This window comes from Stenella coeruleoalba, assembly GCF_951394435.1.
Source record: "Stenella coeruleoalba genome assembly, chromosome: 20".
Taxonomy (NCBI): Eukaryota; Metazoa; Chordata; class Mammalia; order Artiodactyla; family Delphinidae; genus Stenella; species Stenella coeruleoalba.
The window spans coordinates 19,242,580-19,257,106 of record NC_137166.1 but is presented as its reverse complement, the minus strand read 5'-3'; the positions used below and the strand labels follow the sequence as shown (position 1 = coordinate 19,257,106).

General features: G+C 40.7%; 2 protein-coding genes across 2 annotated transcripts in view; one reads left to right on the top strand and one right to left on the bottom strand.

The window, feature by feature from the left end:
* Positions 1-11,146, bottom strand: part of KCTD19 (potassium channel tetramerization domain containing 19) — a 32,042-nt gene extending 20,896 nt beyond the window's left edge. Inside the window, exons 1-2 of the mRNA XM_079906464.1 lie at positions 11,097-11,146; positions 5,713-6,009 (exon numbers count right to left, since the gene is read on the bottom strand). Coding sequence (XP_079762590.1) covers positions 5,713-6,009; positions 11,097-11,099 — 300 coding nt within the window. The 5' untranslated portion in view covers positions 11,100-11,146. The remainder of the gene's footprint in view (positions 1-5,712; positions 6,010-11,096) is intronic.
* Positions 11,147-11,275: 129 nt separating this feature from the next.
* Positions 11,276-14,527, top strand: part of LOC307179120 (leucine-rich repeat-containing protein 36-like) — a gene marked incomplete at its 5' end in the record, with an annotated part of 35,805 nt that continues 32,553 nt past the window's right edge. Inside the window, one exon of the mRNA XM_079907894.1 lies at positions 11,276-11,345. Coding sequence (XP_079764020.1) covers positions 11,276-11,345 — 70 coding nt within the window. The remainder of the gene's footprint in view (positions 11,346-14,527) is intronic.

Below are 14,527 nucleotides of genomic sequence, written 5' to 3'. Positions count from 1 at the left end.
GACCTGACTGCTTCCATGAATTCCACACCTATACATCTGGCTGCCTCCTTCCCATCACCACTTGGATGTTTAACAAACACCATTTTCTTGCCTCTCAAACTTAATACATTCAAATCCAAACTCCTCATTTTTCCCTCTGAGCCTGCACCTCAGAATACATCTTTCACCTGATTGCCCAGGATACAAACAGAGGAGTTATCCATTCTCTCTCACTCTACCTCCAATTCATCAGCAAACCCTATCAGTTCTGTCATCAAGACATATCCAGAATTTGAACACTTCTAAATCTACCATTACCACCTTAGGCCAAACCATCACTATCTTTCATTTGAATGCTTCAGGAGCCTCCTAACTTGTCTTCCTGCTCCTCCCTTGCCCCAGTAGAGTCTAGGCCAGGGGTCAACAAAATTTTTTCTGTAAAAGGCCAGATAGTAAATATTTTAGGCTTTGAGAATATAGTCCCTGTTGCAACTATTCAACTCTGTATTGTGGCTTGAGAACAGCTATAGACAATATATAAACAAATAAGCTTGGTGTGTTCCAGTAAAAGTTTGTTAATGAACACTGAAATTTGAATTTCATATAATTTTTATGTGCCACAAAATATTTTTCTTTTGATTTTTTTCAACCATCTAAAACTGTAAAAGCAATTCTTAGCTCACAGGTTGTACAAAAAAGGTAGTAGGCTGGATTTGGTCCATGGGATGTAAATAGTTTGCTGACTCCAGGTCTAATGTCAAGCCAGAAGTTAATGATGTTTTTATAGCTCTATTGAAATATATTTCATATTATATCTAATGTGAATAAGTTTTATATTATATATAAATGATAAAATTTACTCACTTATACAATTCAATGATTTTAAGTATGTTTACAGAGTTGTGCAACCATCATCACAATCTATTTTAACATGACAAAAAGAAACCCTGTACCCATTTACAGTCCATTGCCTATTTTTGCTCACCCTATCCTTCTCACCCCATACCTTGGCCTTAGGCAACCACTAATCTACTTTCTGTCCCTATTAACTTTGTGTATTCTGCACATTTTATATAAATGGAATCATACAGTATATGGTCTTTTGTGTCTGACTTCTTTCACTTAGCATAACATTTCAAAGTTCATCTTTGTTGTTACGTGTATCAGTACTTCATTCCTTTTTATTGACAAATAATAATCCATTGTATGGATATATCATTTTGTTTGTCCATTTATCAGCTGATGAACATACAGGTTGTTTCCACTTTTTGGCTATTATGAATAATGCTGCTATGAACATTTGTCTACAAGTGTTTGTGTGGACATCCTGTAGGTTTTAATTTCTCTTGGGTATATATGTGGGAGTGGAACTGCTGGGTCATAATGATATGTTTAACTTTTTGAGGAACTGCCAGACTGTTTTCCAAAGAGGTTGCACAAATTTACATTCCCATCAGCAATGTATGAGGGTTCCAGTTTCTCCATATCTTTGCCAACACCGGTTACTGTCTTTTTGATGAGAGGCATTCTAGTGGATGTGAAGTGGTAATTCATCATGGTTTTGATTTGCATTTCTTTGATGGCTAATGATATTGAGCATTTTTCATGTGCTTATTGCCCATTTGTATATCTTCTTTGGAGAAATGTCTACTCAAATCCTTTGCTCACTTTAATATTTGATTGTCTTTCTGTTGTTTAGTTGTAAGTGTTCTTTATATATTCTGGATACATGTCCCTTATCAGATATGTGATTTGCAAATATTTTGTTCCATTCTGTGTGTGGTCTTTTTACTTTCTTGATGGTGTCCTTTGAAGCACAAAATTTTAAAATTTTGATGAAATTCAAAATTCATCTATTTTTTCCTTTGTTGCTTGTGCTTTTGATGTTGTACCTGAGAAAACACTGCTTAACCCAAGGTCTAATGATCTTTTAAAATGTTAAATTTGATAATTTTTCTTCTTTCTTTAAACATCTCCGAGAGGTACCTATAACATTTAGAATAGATCCTGGGTCTTCAGTGTCACCTGTGAGACTCTGCAAGATCTGGTCCATAGCCTCCTCTGACCTTATCTGTTTCTGGCATCTCCCTACTTTTTTTGTTTTTTTCCCACACTGAATGGCATGTGGAATCTTAGTTCCCCGGCCAGGGGTTGAACCCACACCCCCTGCACTGGAAGCGCGGAGTCTTAACCACTAGACCACCAGGGAAGTCCTGGCATCTCCTTACTTCTCATTGCACCTGACAATGGCTGCTGAGTCTGCCTCTCCCAAGTCACTCGTTTAACCTCAGGGCATTTGTGTTTGTCGTTCCTTATGCCTCAAAGCTCTTTCCCAGACGTCTGCATGACTTGTCCCTTTTTCATTCGGTCTTCTGCTCAAATGTTGCTTTGTCAATGAGGCCAGCCCTGACCACTCTTTCTAAAGGAGTAGCTGGCCTCAGTCACTTGCTATCTCCTTACCACATACTACACATCAGTACATTACAAAACAAGCAGATTAGATGTAAATGCTTTATTCTTTCAACTAAATTCCAGTACTATGAGGGCAGTGACTGACAGAATAAATAAAAACTATACATACAAAAAGAAAATCATATAAACACATTCTGAAACCCCAAGAAGTTCTAGAATACAGAAATGCCATCCTCCTTCACTATTACACAGGAAACACTGCTCTATTCTTCATAGCACACACCTCTATCTGACCTTGTATGGCTGTATGGTTTATGCCTATATCTCCAGTGCTTGGCCTGTGATTAGTGCTCAATACACAATAAATGTTACACTTAGAATCAAGACAATAATAGGTATTGAGCGTGCCCTTTGAAGGCCAAAGCTACAGGCCAGGGGGAGGTGGGGTGGGCAGGTGGACAGGGCTGGGGGACGGGAGAGATAAAGGGTAGGGATGTGAGGGGATGAGGAAGGGTAGAGAGCAGAGCAGCAGTGTGAGCTCAGGCACCTGTCCTCCAGAAGCTTCCCATCTCATTCTACTTGTTGGCTCCTATATGGCTTTCCAACAAAGTTTACTATATTATAGATAATCCTGTGTAGGATATGCCTCCTGTTGCGTGCATGGGAACTTTAGTTAGTGGGAGGCAAAGTCCCATTTTTATTGCTAGGGGCTAAATCTGAAGGACTCTACAGTGAGCAGCACTAACAGGTTAGAACAATTTAGATATGTGCTGTCCAATATGGTAGCCATTAGCCATATATGGCTATTGAGTACTTGAAATGTGATAGTCTGAATCTGAGATGTGCTTTAAGTGTAAAATACACATCAGATTTTGAAGACTTAGTACATAAAAAGAATGTAAAATATATTAATTTTAAAATATTCATTACATATTGAAATGACAGTATTTAAATATACTGGGTTAAATAAAATATATTATTAAAATTAATTTCACTTGGTTTTTTTTTAATGTGGCTACTAGAAAAATTTAAATTACACACGTGGCTCACATATGTGGTTTATATTATATTTTTATTGGATCATCCTATGTTTTCCTTAAAGCCCATAGGAATAATGCCTGGTAACCACAGTGCTTTCAATAAATACTGGCTGAATGCATTAAGGTGGGCTGCCTGAGAAGGGTCTTTAGACGAGAACTGGCAAACTCCATTTTCTCCAAGCAAAATGTTTGTACATTTAGGCAAGAACCTGAGTATGTGGACAGGCCTTAGGAGTGGGGAAAGCGATGGAAACGAGTGAGGCTGTTGATTTGCTTGAGATTGCTGTTGATTCTCCAGCTATATTTACACCCTGCTTCAATGAATAAATACCACTTCAGCTGGGCCGGCCTAAATGTTTATTTAGAGCACGATTTCCAAAACATAAGCACTTGTTTTTTGGTCTGTTTTAGGGAGGCAGATCCATATGATTCCTCAAATACTACTGCTCACACAACTTGGAACTTTGGAATTGGACCAATTCATTGGCTTCTGAGTTGTTACCTCCCATTTAGAAGTTGCTTCCCAAATATATTTTGTTTCAATTTGGGAAGTAAGGACATCAAAGGAATTAAAGGGCTGATAAACTGTATAATAGGCTTGTGCTCTTTAAAATTGTTCTTCAAAAAATTGCCTTGATCTCTTTGATTTTCTGCAAGTGACTCCCTCCTTTTCCCCACAAAATGGTGCTTTGGTATAGAATCATTAGCAATCTTGGGAATTCCCTGGCAGTCCAGTGGTAAGGACTCCGCGTTTCCACTGCCAGGGGCCCAGGTTCGATCCCTGGTCGGTAAACAAGCCGTGTGGTGCAACCGCCCCCCCCCCAAAAATCAGCAGCCATCTTGACAATCTGGGCTGTTTAAGTGATTTAGAAGCCAATTGTAAGCAATTCTAGTACTCAGTTCCTGGGATAGTTGAAAAAATTTTTATTTCAGGTAGGTAACTTTAAAAAAAATAAAAAGAAAAGAATATACGACAACTTGCACTGGAGTATGTTAAAGATTTTGATTTCCAAATGTATAATACCTTTTAAGAGAAAACACTGATTTTGTAAACAGTGTCCATAAAAACATGCATTATGAAATGTTCTCATTCCCATATGACCCAGATATGCATGGTCTACCTCAATTCTCTTCTTTGAGGTGTTGGAGAGGCATAGTTCGTAGTGCACTGAGCTGCACTGTGGCTTGTCAGTCAGCGCTCGTGAAGACAGAATAAACAACACCTTGTCCAGACAGTAGGATTAACTGGAGCATGGCCAATGGTCCTTCCCAGCCATAATATTTAGTTCTTCCAGGTTAAAAAAATATCATTGTTCAAAAACTAAGAATAAACTAATTAAGATAAACCACAGAAATGATTTCTGTAGTCTGGAGAAAAATTAGGAAAGAAGGTAATGTTCTTCAGTGATACTATGATGGTTTAAAAGTAAAAGTATTTAAAGCTCTTACACCGAGAAAAGAAGTCTTGGAAAACAGAGAAGTGAAGACAAATGAAAGATTCTGCAGTTTGGAGGACGTTTTACTTTGCTGTAAGTGAACACTGTGTACCTAACAGGCACAGTGAGAAGTGATGTCCTTTTTTTAAAAATTAATTAATTAATTATTTTTTGGCTGCATTGAGTCTTCGTTGCTGCGCACGGGCTTTCTCTAGTTGTGGCGAGTAGGCTTCTCATTGTGGTGGCTTCTCTTGTTCTGAAGCACGGGCTCTAGGCACATGGGCTCAGTAGTTGTGGCTCTCGGGCTCTAGAGCGCAGGCTCAGCAGTTGTGGCGCACAGGCTTAGTTGCTCCGCGGCATGTGGGATCTTCCCGGAACAGGGATCGAACCCATGTCCCCTGCATTGGCAGGAGGATTCTTAACCACTGGGCCACCAGGGAAGTCCCGAGAAGTAATGTTCTTGACAAGTCTTTTAGATTTTAAATCTCAGACACAGTGTATGTAGAAAATCCTACAATTTCTAGTGTTTCCACCTTTTAAAATTCAACAACAAAAGAAAGAAGAAGCTTAAGCTAGGATTTCCAAGAGTCAAGAACACCCTTTCAGGCCGTGGAAAGTCCTATCCTGGGTCTGTGGTGGCTGCTGGCATAGATAAGGCACAGTCAGGATGAAATCCTTTATTCAGAACATGCATTTCTAGTGTACCGTTTATTACCTTATCTAACTCATCACACTTCCTCATTAAGAGGATCATCTCAGCAACGAATATATAAAAGGACACAATATTTTAGTGATGTAAGGCCTATGTTACTGATCACCACTCCTGGAAGCCAAGAGTATCTTACCTGCAGCAAAGGCATCAGCTGCAAAGCCAGTGCTTGCTCATAGAGCAAGTTCAGTTCTGCACAACTGGAGAAGGAGAGTTTGGAGGTGTAGAGGTAATAATGCACATGCCTGAATGTGGAACCATCTCTGTCAATGAACAGCCTCTGGCTTTCCGAAGAGGTCAACGCTGAAGCCTCCTTCCATAACAGGGAGTCTGGGAACTGAGCGAGTTTGCTTCTGGGAACTGAGAAATGCCAGCCCCCGACATTGAAATGAAACAAATCCTCTGCTGACTCATGAGGCATACCAGGCTCCTCCTAAAGGGAAAATGAAAAGAGATCTATGCAATAAAAGGAAATAAAAAGCATCCATATTGGAAAGGAAGAAGTAAAATTATTTCTATTTGTAGATGATGTGATCTTGCATAAAGAAAATCCTGAGGAATTCACTATTAAATTATTAGAAATGAGTTCAAGAAGGTTGAAGGGTACAGATCAATATAAAAAATCAACTGTATTTTTATACACTAGCAATGAACAACACAAAAATGAAATTAAGAAAACAATTCCATTCACAATAGTATCAAAAAGAACAAAGTAATTAAGAATTCAGAAGACAATACTGTTATGGTAGCAATACTCTTCAAATTGATCTATTGTACAATTGAACACAATCCCTATGAAAATTCCAACTGCTTTTTTTTCTTTTGCAAAAATTGACAAGCTGATGTTAAAATTCATATGGAAATACAAGGGACCCAGAATAATCAAAACAATCTTGAAAAAGGAGAATGAAATTTGAGGATTCACACTTCACACTTTCAAAACATACTACAAAAACAAACAAAAAAAACAAAGCAAAAACATACTACAGTAATCAAGATGGTGTGCTACTGCACAAGGACAGACATTTGAATAACTGAAATGGAATTAAGAGTCCAGAAATAAACCATTGCATTTATGGTTAATTAATTTTGACAAGAGAGCCAAGAAAAGACAATGGGTAAAGAAGAGCCTTTTCAAAAAATGGTGCTGGGACAACTGGACATCCACATGCAAAAAAAAAAAAAAAAAAAGTTGGATTCCTACCCCACACCATACAAAAAATTAACACCAAATGTATCATAAACCTAAAAATAAGAGGTAAAGATACAAAACCCTTAAAAGAAAACAAAATCTTCATGACCTTGGATTATGCAATGCCTTCTTAGATAAGATACAAAAAGCAAAAGTGAAATAAATAAATAAACAAACCAATAAATAAATAAAACTTCATCAAAAGTAAAAACATTTGTGCTTCAAAAGACATCATCAGAAAGCAAAAAGACAACACATATAATGGAACAAATCATCTATCTGATAAAGAATCTGTACTTAGACTATGTAAAAAGAACATTTACTACTCAATAATAGAAAGACAAATAACCAAATTTAAAAGTGGGTTAAGAATCTAAATAGACATTTCTTCAAAGAAGATTCACAAATGGCCAATAGCATATGAAAACATAGTTAGCCTCATTAGTCATTAGGGAAATGCAAAGCAAAACTCACAGTGAGATACCATTTAACACCCACTAGGATGATCTGAATCAAAATAATAGATAATGGGCCTTCCTGGTGGCACAGTGGTTGAGAGTCCGCCTGCCAATGCAGGGGACACGGGTTCATGCCCCGGTCCGGGAAGATCCCACATGCCGCGGAGCGGCTAGGCCTGTGAGCCATGCCGCTGAGCCTGCGCGTCCAGAGTCTGTGCTCCACAACGGGAGAGGCCACAACAGTGAGAGGCCCACGTAGCGCAAAAAAAAAAAAAAAAAAAAAAAGATAATAACAAGTGTTGACAAAGACTGGAGAAATTAGAAATCTCATACACTGCTGATGGGAGTGTAAAATGGTGCAGCTGCTCTGCAAAACAGTTCAGTGGTTCCTCAAAACATTAAACACAGAGTTCTTACATGGTTCGCAAATCCACTTCCAGAGATAAGTGCAAGAGGAATGAAAACCTATGACCAAACAAAATTTGCAGGCAAATTTGCAAGCAAAATCTGCAGGCATTCATAGAAGAATTATTTATAATAGCCCAAAAGTAGAAACAACCAAAATGTCCATCAGCTGATGAACTAGTAAACAAACTGTAATGTATTCATACAATGCAATGCTATTTGTCAATAAAAAGGAATGAAGTACTGATACATGTTAGAACATAGACGAAACCTTGAAACATTATGCAAAGTGAAAGAAGCCAGATGCTAAAGACCACATATTATTCCATCTATATGTAATGTGCAGAATAGGCAAATTTAGAGAGAGAGAGAATAGATTAGTGGTTGCCTAGGGCCGGGGAGGTTGGAGGGGAAATGGAAAATGACTAGTAATACGTATGGAATTTCTCTTTGGGATGATGGAAATGTTCTAAAATTGATTGTGGTGATGGCTGCACAGCTCTGTGACCATACTAAAAACCACTGAATAGTACACTTTAAAATAGTAAATTGAAAGGTATGTGAATTATATCTTAATAAAGCTCTTTTTGAAAGAGTTATGATGAGGTGCTCCCCTCCCCACTGACTATGTCAGGGCTCTTTTGGAATCATACCTGCAGAGACATTACATTATTAAGGCCATGGCAGGATGGCTGAATGCTGTGGGTTCCTTTTTATATATACAAAGCAGCAAAGATCATTAACCTTCCTCAGTTCATTGTTAAAAGTTGAAGGTTATCTATTCATAAACAAATTGTCCATTTTGCTTCAAGATGACCTAACTTATCAACACTATAAAAAAGCAGAAAGCCATCAAACGTACAAACAATCTGTATCAGACCTTAAAAAAAAAAACACTCAAGTAAAGCAGAAACTAACACACCACTGTAAAGCAATTATACTCCAATAAAGATGTAAAAAAAAAACCAAACCATATTCTGGTCACTAGAGATGATCATGTGGCCTATTGTTATAATAAATTATATTAATAGAAAAAAAACACTCAAGGAGCACTACTCTTATAAAAAATTTAGAGTTGTAAATAGTATGTAACATTTTACCTAAAAAAGAACCATAAAACAATACTGAATTTGTGAAAATAAAGGGAAGCCTCACTAAAATGGAGTCAGGAGGCCAGAAGAGGGAGCTCTCACACACATGCCACTCAAGGTCAATAAAAGATCCAACGGAAGAGACATAACTCAAAGCTCCAGCAGGAGGTGATACTACCTTACTATTGGCCAGCAGGAGGAAGAAAGATTTTCTCCTTGCCTGGCACAACTCAGCCAATGAAAAGTCACTATACTTCAAACTCCCAGTTTCCTCCAATGGATTTTTTTGTTTATAACAGCCCCTCCCAACTTCCCCTTCTCCCTATAAAAGAGTTTCCTCTTTTGCTTTACCCGACTTGCATGTGGTTCACCCTGGTTGCATGTCCTGAGTTGCAGTTCTTTACTGCTCCCAAATAAACCTGTTTTGCTGGTAAAAAAATAACTGATGGTTTTAGGTTAAAAATTCTAGGTAAACATTATGCATGCTGAAGTGATTGGGGTGCAATGTACCAATATTTGTAACTTATTTTAAAATTTATCAAAAGCTAAGATGAATTGATAGAAGGATGGATAGAGGATATGTAATTAAACAATTACAGCAAAATGTTCATTGTAGAATCTAGGTGGTGGGTATATAGTTTCACCGTAAAATTCTTTCAAAATTTCTGAATGTTTCAAAATTTGTATTAAAATGTTGGTGAGGGGAAAAAACGTTAAAATAAGAGGTGGTTTCTCAAGGCAGGAAAAGCCCACTTCTCCAACAGAAATCTGCATCTCCTATTTTGACAGCTGAGTTAGGAAAATAAATGCATGCAATAAAGAAGGGGGTGGGGTTCTCTTCTAACAAGCCTTGTTGATATATTCAGATATAAAGAAAAACAATTATACATGGCTCGTTTGAGGCTAGAAGAATTAAAAGGGACATGAAGAGAAAGATTACAAACTGTAATGGTGTCACGACTCACAGAAGCAGAGCTGGAAAAGCCAATCTAGTGAGCTAATCAAAGCTTTTAAGTCCTGGCCTTTCTAAACATAGGTAAGGCTGAACATGACAAGCTGAGGGTAACTAAGGACCCCACCTAGACCAGAAAGCATAAATATGCAAGGACTCTTGATTTTGCTTTCTATTCTCCTTAAAGGTGACAGGCTGGTTGAGAGCTCAGTGAAAGTGTCCCAAGTGTGCATATTTTGGGTGCCAAATAAAACCTGCTCCTTGAAGGTGAGCCACAGTTCTGGTCTCAGTTCCTCTTTAAAGATAGGGTATGGCAAGAGGTCTTGCCACAGAGTTTGCCTCCTTCTTACAGGTACATGGCCCATCCACAGGTGGGCTCTCAAGAGAAGCCTGCTGGAGGGAGGGTTGGGGTTAAGGATGTGGTTATGCTTTCCAGAGTTTTCTTCCCAAAGACTGCTCAGGAGCTGGTTAGTGCAGAACTACCCCGGCCTGGGAAGAGCCCTCAGTCACAGCCTGGGGGCCTGTAGTACTTGAAGGACAAAAGGCTTCTTGCCAGATTGACTGCAGGAAATGGGGTAGCCCCAGCATAGTCATCCGACCCCATCCCAAAGGGTATCTCTCTTTTCCACGCTGAGCCCTCTCTCCCAGAGGAGCTCCTTTCAAATCAGTTTCTAGAACTAGAACTGCCTCATGCTCTAAAGACAGGACCTCGGGCTTCCCTGGTGGTGCAGTGGTTAAGAATCCGCCTGCCGATGAAGGGGACACGGGTTCGAGCTCTGGTCTGGGAAGATCCCACATGCCGCGGAGCAACTAGGCCCGTGAGCCACAACTACTGAGCCTGCGCGTCTGGAGCCTGTGCTCCGCAACGAGAGGCCGCGATAGTGAGAGGCCCGCGCACTGCGATGAAGAGTGGCCCTCGCTTGCCGCAACTAGAGAAAGCCCTCGCACAGCAACGAACACCCAACACAGCCAAAAATAAATAAAATTAAAAAAAAAAAAAAAAAAAGACAGGACCTCAACTCCTCAGAGACAACGTTTTATATCTGGAGCTTCCCATCATGCCTCAGAGAGCTGCCCTCCAACCCAATCCTTCAGATTCCCCCCACACCCACCACGGTCACTCTCCCGCCCACCGCCTTGCCTCAGAGACAACATTCCCAAGAACTAGAGATATGGAGACCACCGCGTCAGAAGCACACTCCCACCCTTCAGACCTGGCGTCCCCCACACCCTCAGAGCTATATAACACTTCAACTCTCTTCTGACTCCTCAGAACTAGCCCCCAAACCCTTCAAAGCTGGGGCTATATCCACCCCGTGTCCCAGAGTCAGGTTCCTAACCCCACAGCCCTAATCCTCCGCCACATCTCACCCATTCGCAGTTTTAGCGGTTTCGGGGCTCCCGCCAGGGCGGGCTCCATACCATGGTCTAGGGTCCTGAGGCGGGTGGGCAGGAGCGTGACCCGGGCAATAACGGCCCCCGGAAGCGCGGCGGCGCGCGGGGCAGGGCGGGGCCTGGAAGCGTGGGGCGGGGCTTGGAGCGCGCCGGGCGGCCTCGCGGGCGGTGACAGGTGAGCGGCGGAGTGGGGCAGGTGGGCGGGAATGGCGGAGCAGTGGGAGCTGGACGAGGAGGGCATCCGCCGCTTGGGGGCGCTGACCCTGGAGCAATCCGGTAGGGCCAGGCCGGGAGGGCCTGGATCAGGAGCTTGGGGTTAGAGGCTGAGGGGAGAAAACAGGGGGAGGCAGAGGAATATGAGGTAGATGGCGGGGAACGGCGGTGGAGGAGCGATCTCTGAGGCGGAGGAGGGGTTACTGAAGCGGAAGGGTTACAGTGAAGTAGAGGTGAAGGAACTGAAGTAACTGGGGAGTCTGGGGCGGAGGGCGAGAAATTGAGGGAGAGAAGCCGAGTCTAAAATGGAGAAGGAGAAACAAGATTACGCGGACCCTGAGGCCAGGAACACAGAACTGGACAGTCTGAACTAGTGGAAGGAAAATGAGCCCCAAGACGGGCATTGGCGGGAGAAGGGAAGCGCGGTGAGAAGGGCTTTTGAGGTCGGGGTGCTATTGAGGAGCCACAAAGGGCGTTAATTTTGGCAGTTTTGGAAACTAACGACCCAGGAGGGCTTTTCCTGGTTGGGGTGAAATGGGAAAGGATGTTCCTTCATCAGCCCCTCTCTTCGTCCAGTCTTCACCTCGAGAACTTGGCGATTCATTTGATCCATCTGGATGCGTAGCCTCCTTTTGAGACTCAGAAAGGGGTCTGATGTAAAAGGAATAGCAGCTGATCTCTCGGGGCGTTTAGATCAGTGCCTTGACTTCGTCCTAGAGGTAAAACGGGCGGAATGACTGCTGACCCCACCTCTGACCTGGGGTCTGACTCACACAGCTTGCTTTCTAAGTTTTTAAGGAGTAGAAATGTTGGGAAAATTATCAGCGTTCCTGATTCAACTTTTAGCCTTCCTAAATTCACTGCATCGTAATGGCAGGCCCTGTGTTAAATGCTTTCCCTGCATTATTTAATCCCCATAACAAGCCTGTGAAGCAGATGCTGTTACTGTTCCTATTTTACAGTTGAGGAAAATTGGGTTTAGACTCTTGCCCGAAGCCGCACAGCCGTAAGTAATGCAGCCAGAGTTTATTAACCCAGGACTCTGATTCCAGAGCCTGCGCTCTAACCGTAACAAAGTTACCTTTCTTCCTCTAGTACTTTTTATTTGTGAGATATGCAATAACTTGGTTTTATTTTATTTAAATTATTTGTTATTTAAAATTTATCAAAATTAATACATGCTGGTAACAGTCAAACACTACATGAGTGAGCAAAGAGGGTATTAATCGGTCCTTCTTTTGGAAATCCCCCATCCCCCCCCAAAGATAATGGTTTGGTGTGCATATAGATAGATTGATGTAGATATTTCAGGTTTTTCTTTTCCAAACTATTAATACTTTGAGCTCCCCTAATTTACAAGTTATCTAAGAAAAGCTTCATTGGCTTGACATACTGGTGTACCTTTCTTTTCTTTTTTCCTTCTTTTTTAAAAATTTATTCAATTTGATTTGGGGGGGCACATACCCCTTCCATTTTCCAGCTAGAATAATATGTGGCAGGATTTTTTTTTTTTTTTGCTTGTTAGCTTGTTTTTATTACATGTGAATAACAAAATTGTGCTCATTCTGACAATTCAAATGATACAAAAGTATCTAAAGTAAAAGAATATTCTTCCCTCTCCTTTTCTGTTGCTTATACAAACATACATACATAGGTATCCTTTTTTATTTTTTTAAGGAATAGAGCATATATACTATTTGGCAAGTTGCTTTTTTTACTTACCAATAAAACATGGATACTTTTCTTTCCTCCCTTCCATCCTCCCTTCCTTCCTTCTTTCTTTCTTTCTATCCTTCCGCCAGGTGGCTTGCACATCTTCATTCCCCAACGAGGGATTGAACCCAGGCCCTGGGCAGTGAGAGAGCAGAGTCCTAACCCCTGGATGGCCAGGGAATTCCCAAAACATGGATACTTTTCAGTTAAATGAATGTGCTGGTATATGCATTCTAAAATTCTTCTATATAAAATCACAGTGGTCACCTTGGGGGAGAGAGGCTTTTACTTTTATTCTGTACTTTTCTGTACTGTTAGAATTTTCTGGCTGTGTAATAAGCATTACTTTCTTTTTAATATCCAAAGGGATAATCTTGGTGGTACAATTATAGACCTTTTCTGTATGTTTGTTTTCTTTGTTATATTTCTCTGTACTAAAAATTTCTAATAAATATTTATCCTTTGTCATGCAGAAATTTTTCATCTTAAGGTAGTCAAGTTTATTTTTCCTTATGATGTGTGATTTTTGTGTCTTATTTATGAAGTTTTCCCCTACACTGATGTAATAGGGTCCTGCATTTTTTTTCTAAAAATTCTGCAGCTTTGCTTTTCACATTATGTCTAATCTATCCAGGGGCTTCCCTGGTGGCTCAGTGGTTAAGAATCCGCCTGCTCATGCAGGGGACACGGGCCCGAGCCCTGGTAGGGGGAGATCCCACATGCCGCGGAGCAGCTAAGCCTGTGCGCCACAACTACGGAATCCCACACACCTAGAGCCCGTGCTCCACAACAAGAGAAGCCACCACAATGAGAAGCCCGCGCACCGCAATGAAGGGTAGCCCCCACTCCCCACAACTAGAGAAAGCCTGAGCGCAGCAATGAAGACCCAACGAAGCCAAAAAATAAATTAATTAATTAATTAATTAACTATGACCTGTTTCGTTTGATATCTGGAAACAATGGATTCCAAATTTTAAAAAAATCTAATCTATTTGGAGTTTATTTTTATATATGATATGTGATATAATATAATTGTATTTTTCTATGCTAATAGCCAGTTTTCCCAGAACCTATTTTGTAGTGTTATCTCTGCTATATTCCAAGTCACTTTATAAATATGGGTCTGTTTCTGGGTTTTCTGTTCTGTTCCATTGTTCAGTTTATCCACTTCTGCACCAATATCAGACTTTTGTAATTACCATGGCTTAACAGTAAATCTTTTTAATTAATTAACTTATTTTTGGCTGCGTTGAGTCTTCGTTGCGGCACGTGGGCTTTCTCTAGTTATGGCAAGCAGGGGCTACTCTTCATTGAGGTGACTTCTCTTGTTGCAGAGCAGGGGCTCCAGAGCACAGGCTCAGTAGCTCCGCGGCATGTAGGATCTTCCCCCACCAGAGCTCGATCCCGTGGACCCTGCATTGCCAGGCAGATTCTTAACCACTGCACCACCAGGGAAGTCCCTGGAACTCTTTTTTAAAAATCACATATAAAACCTAAAAATACTTAACAGTAATTTCTTAATATTATCAAAT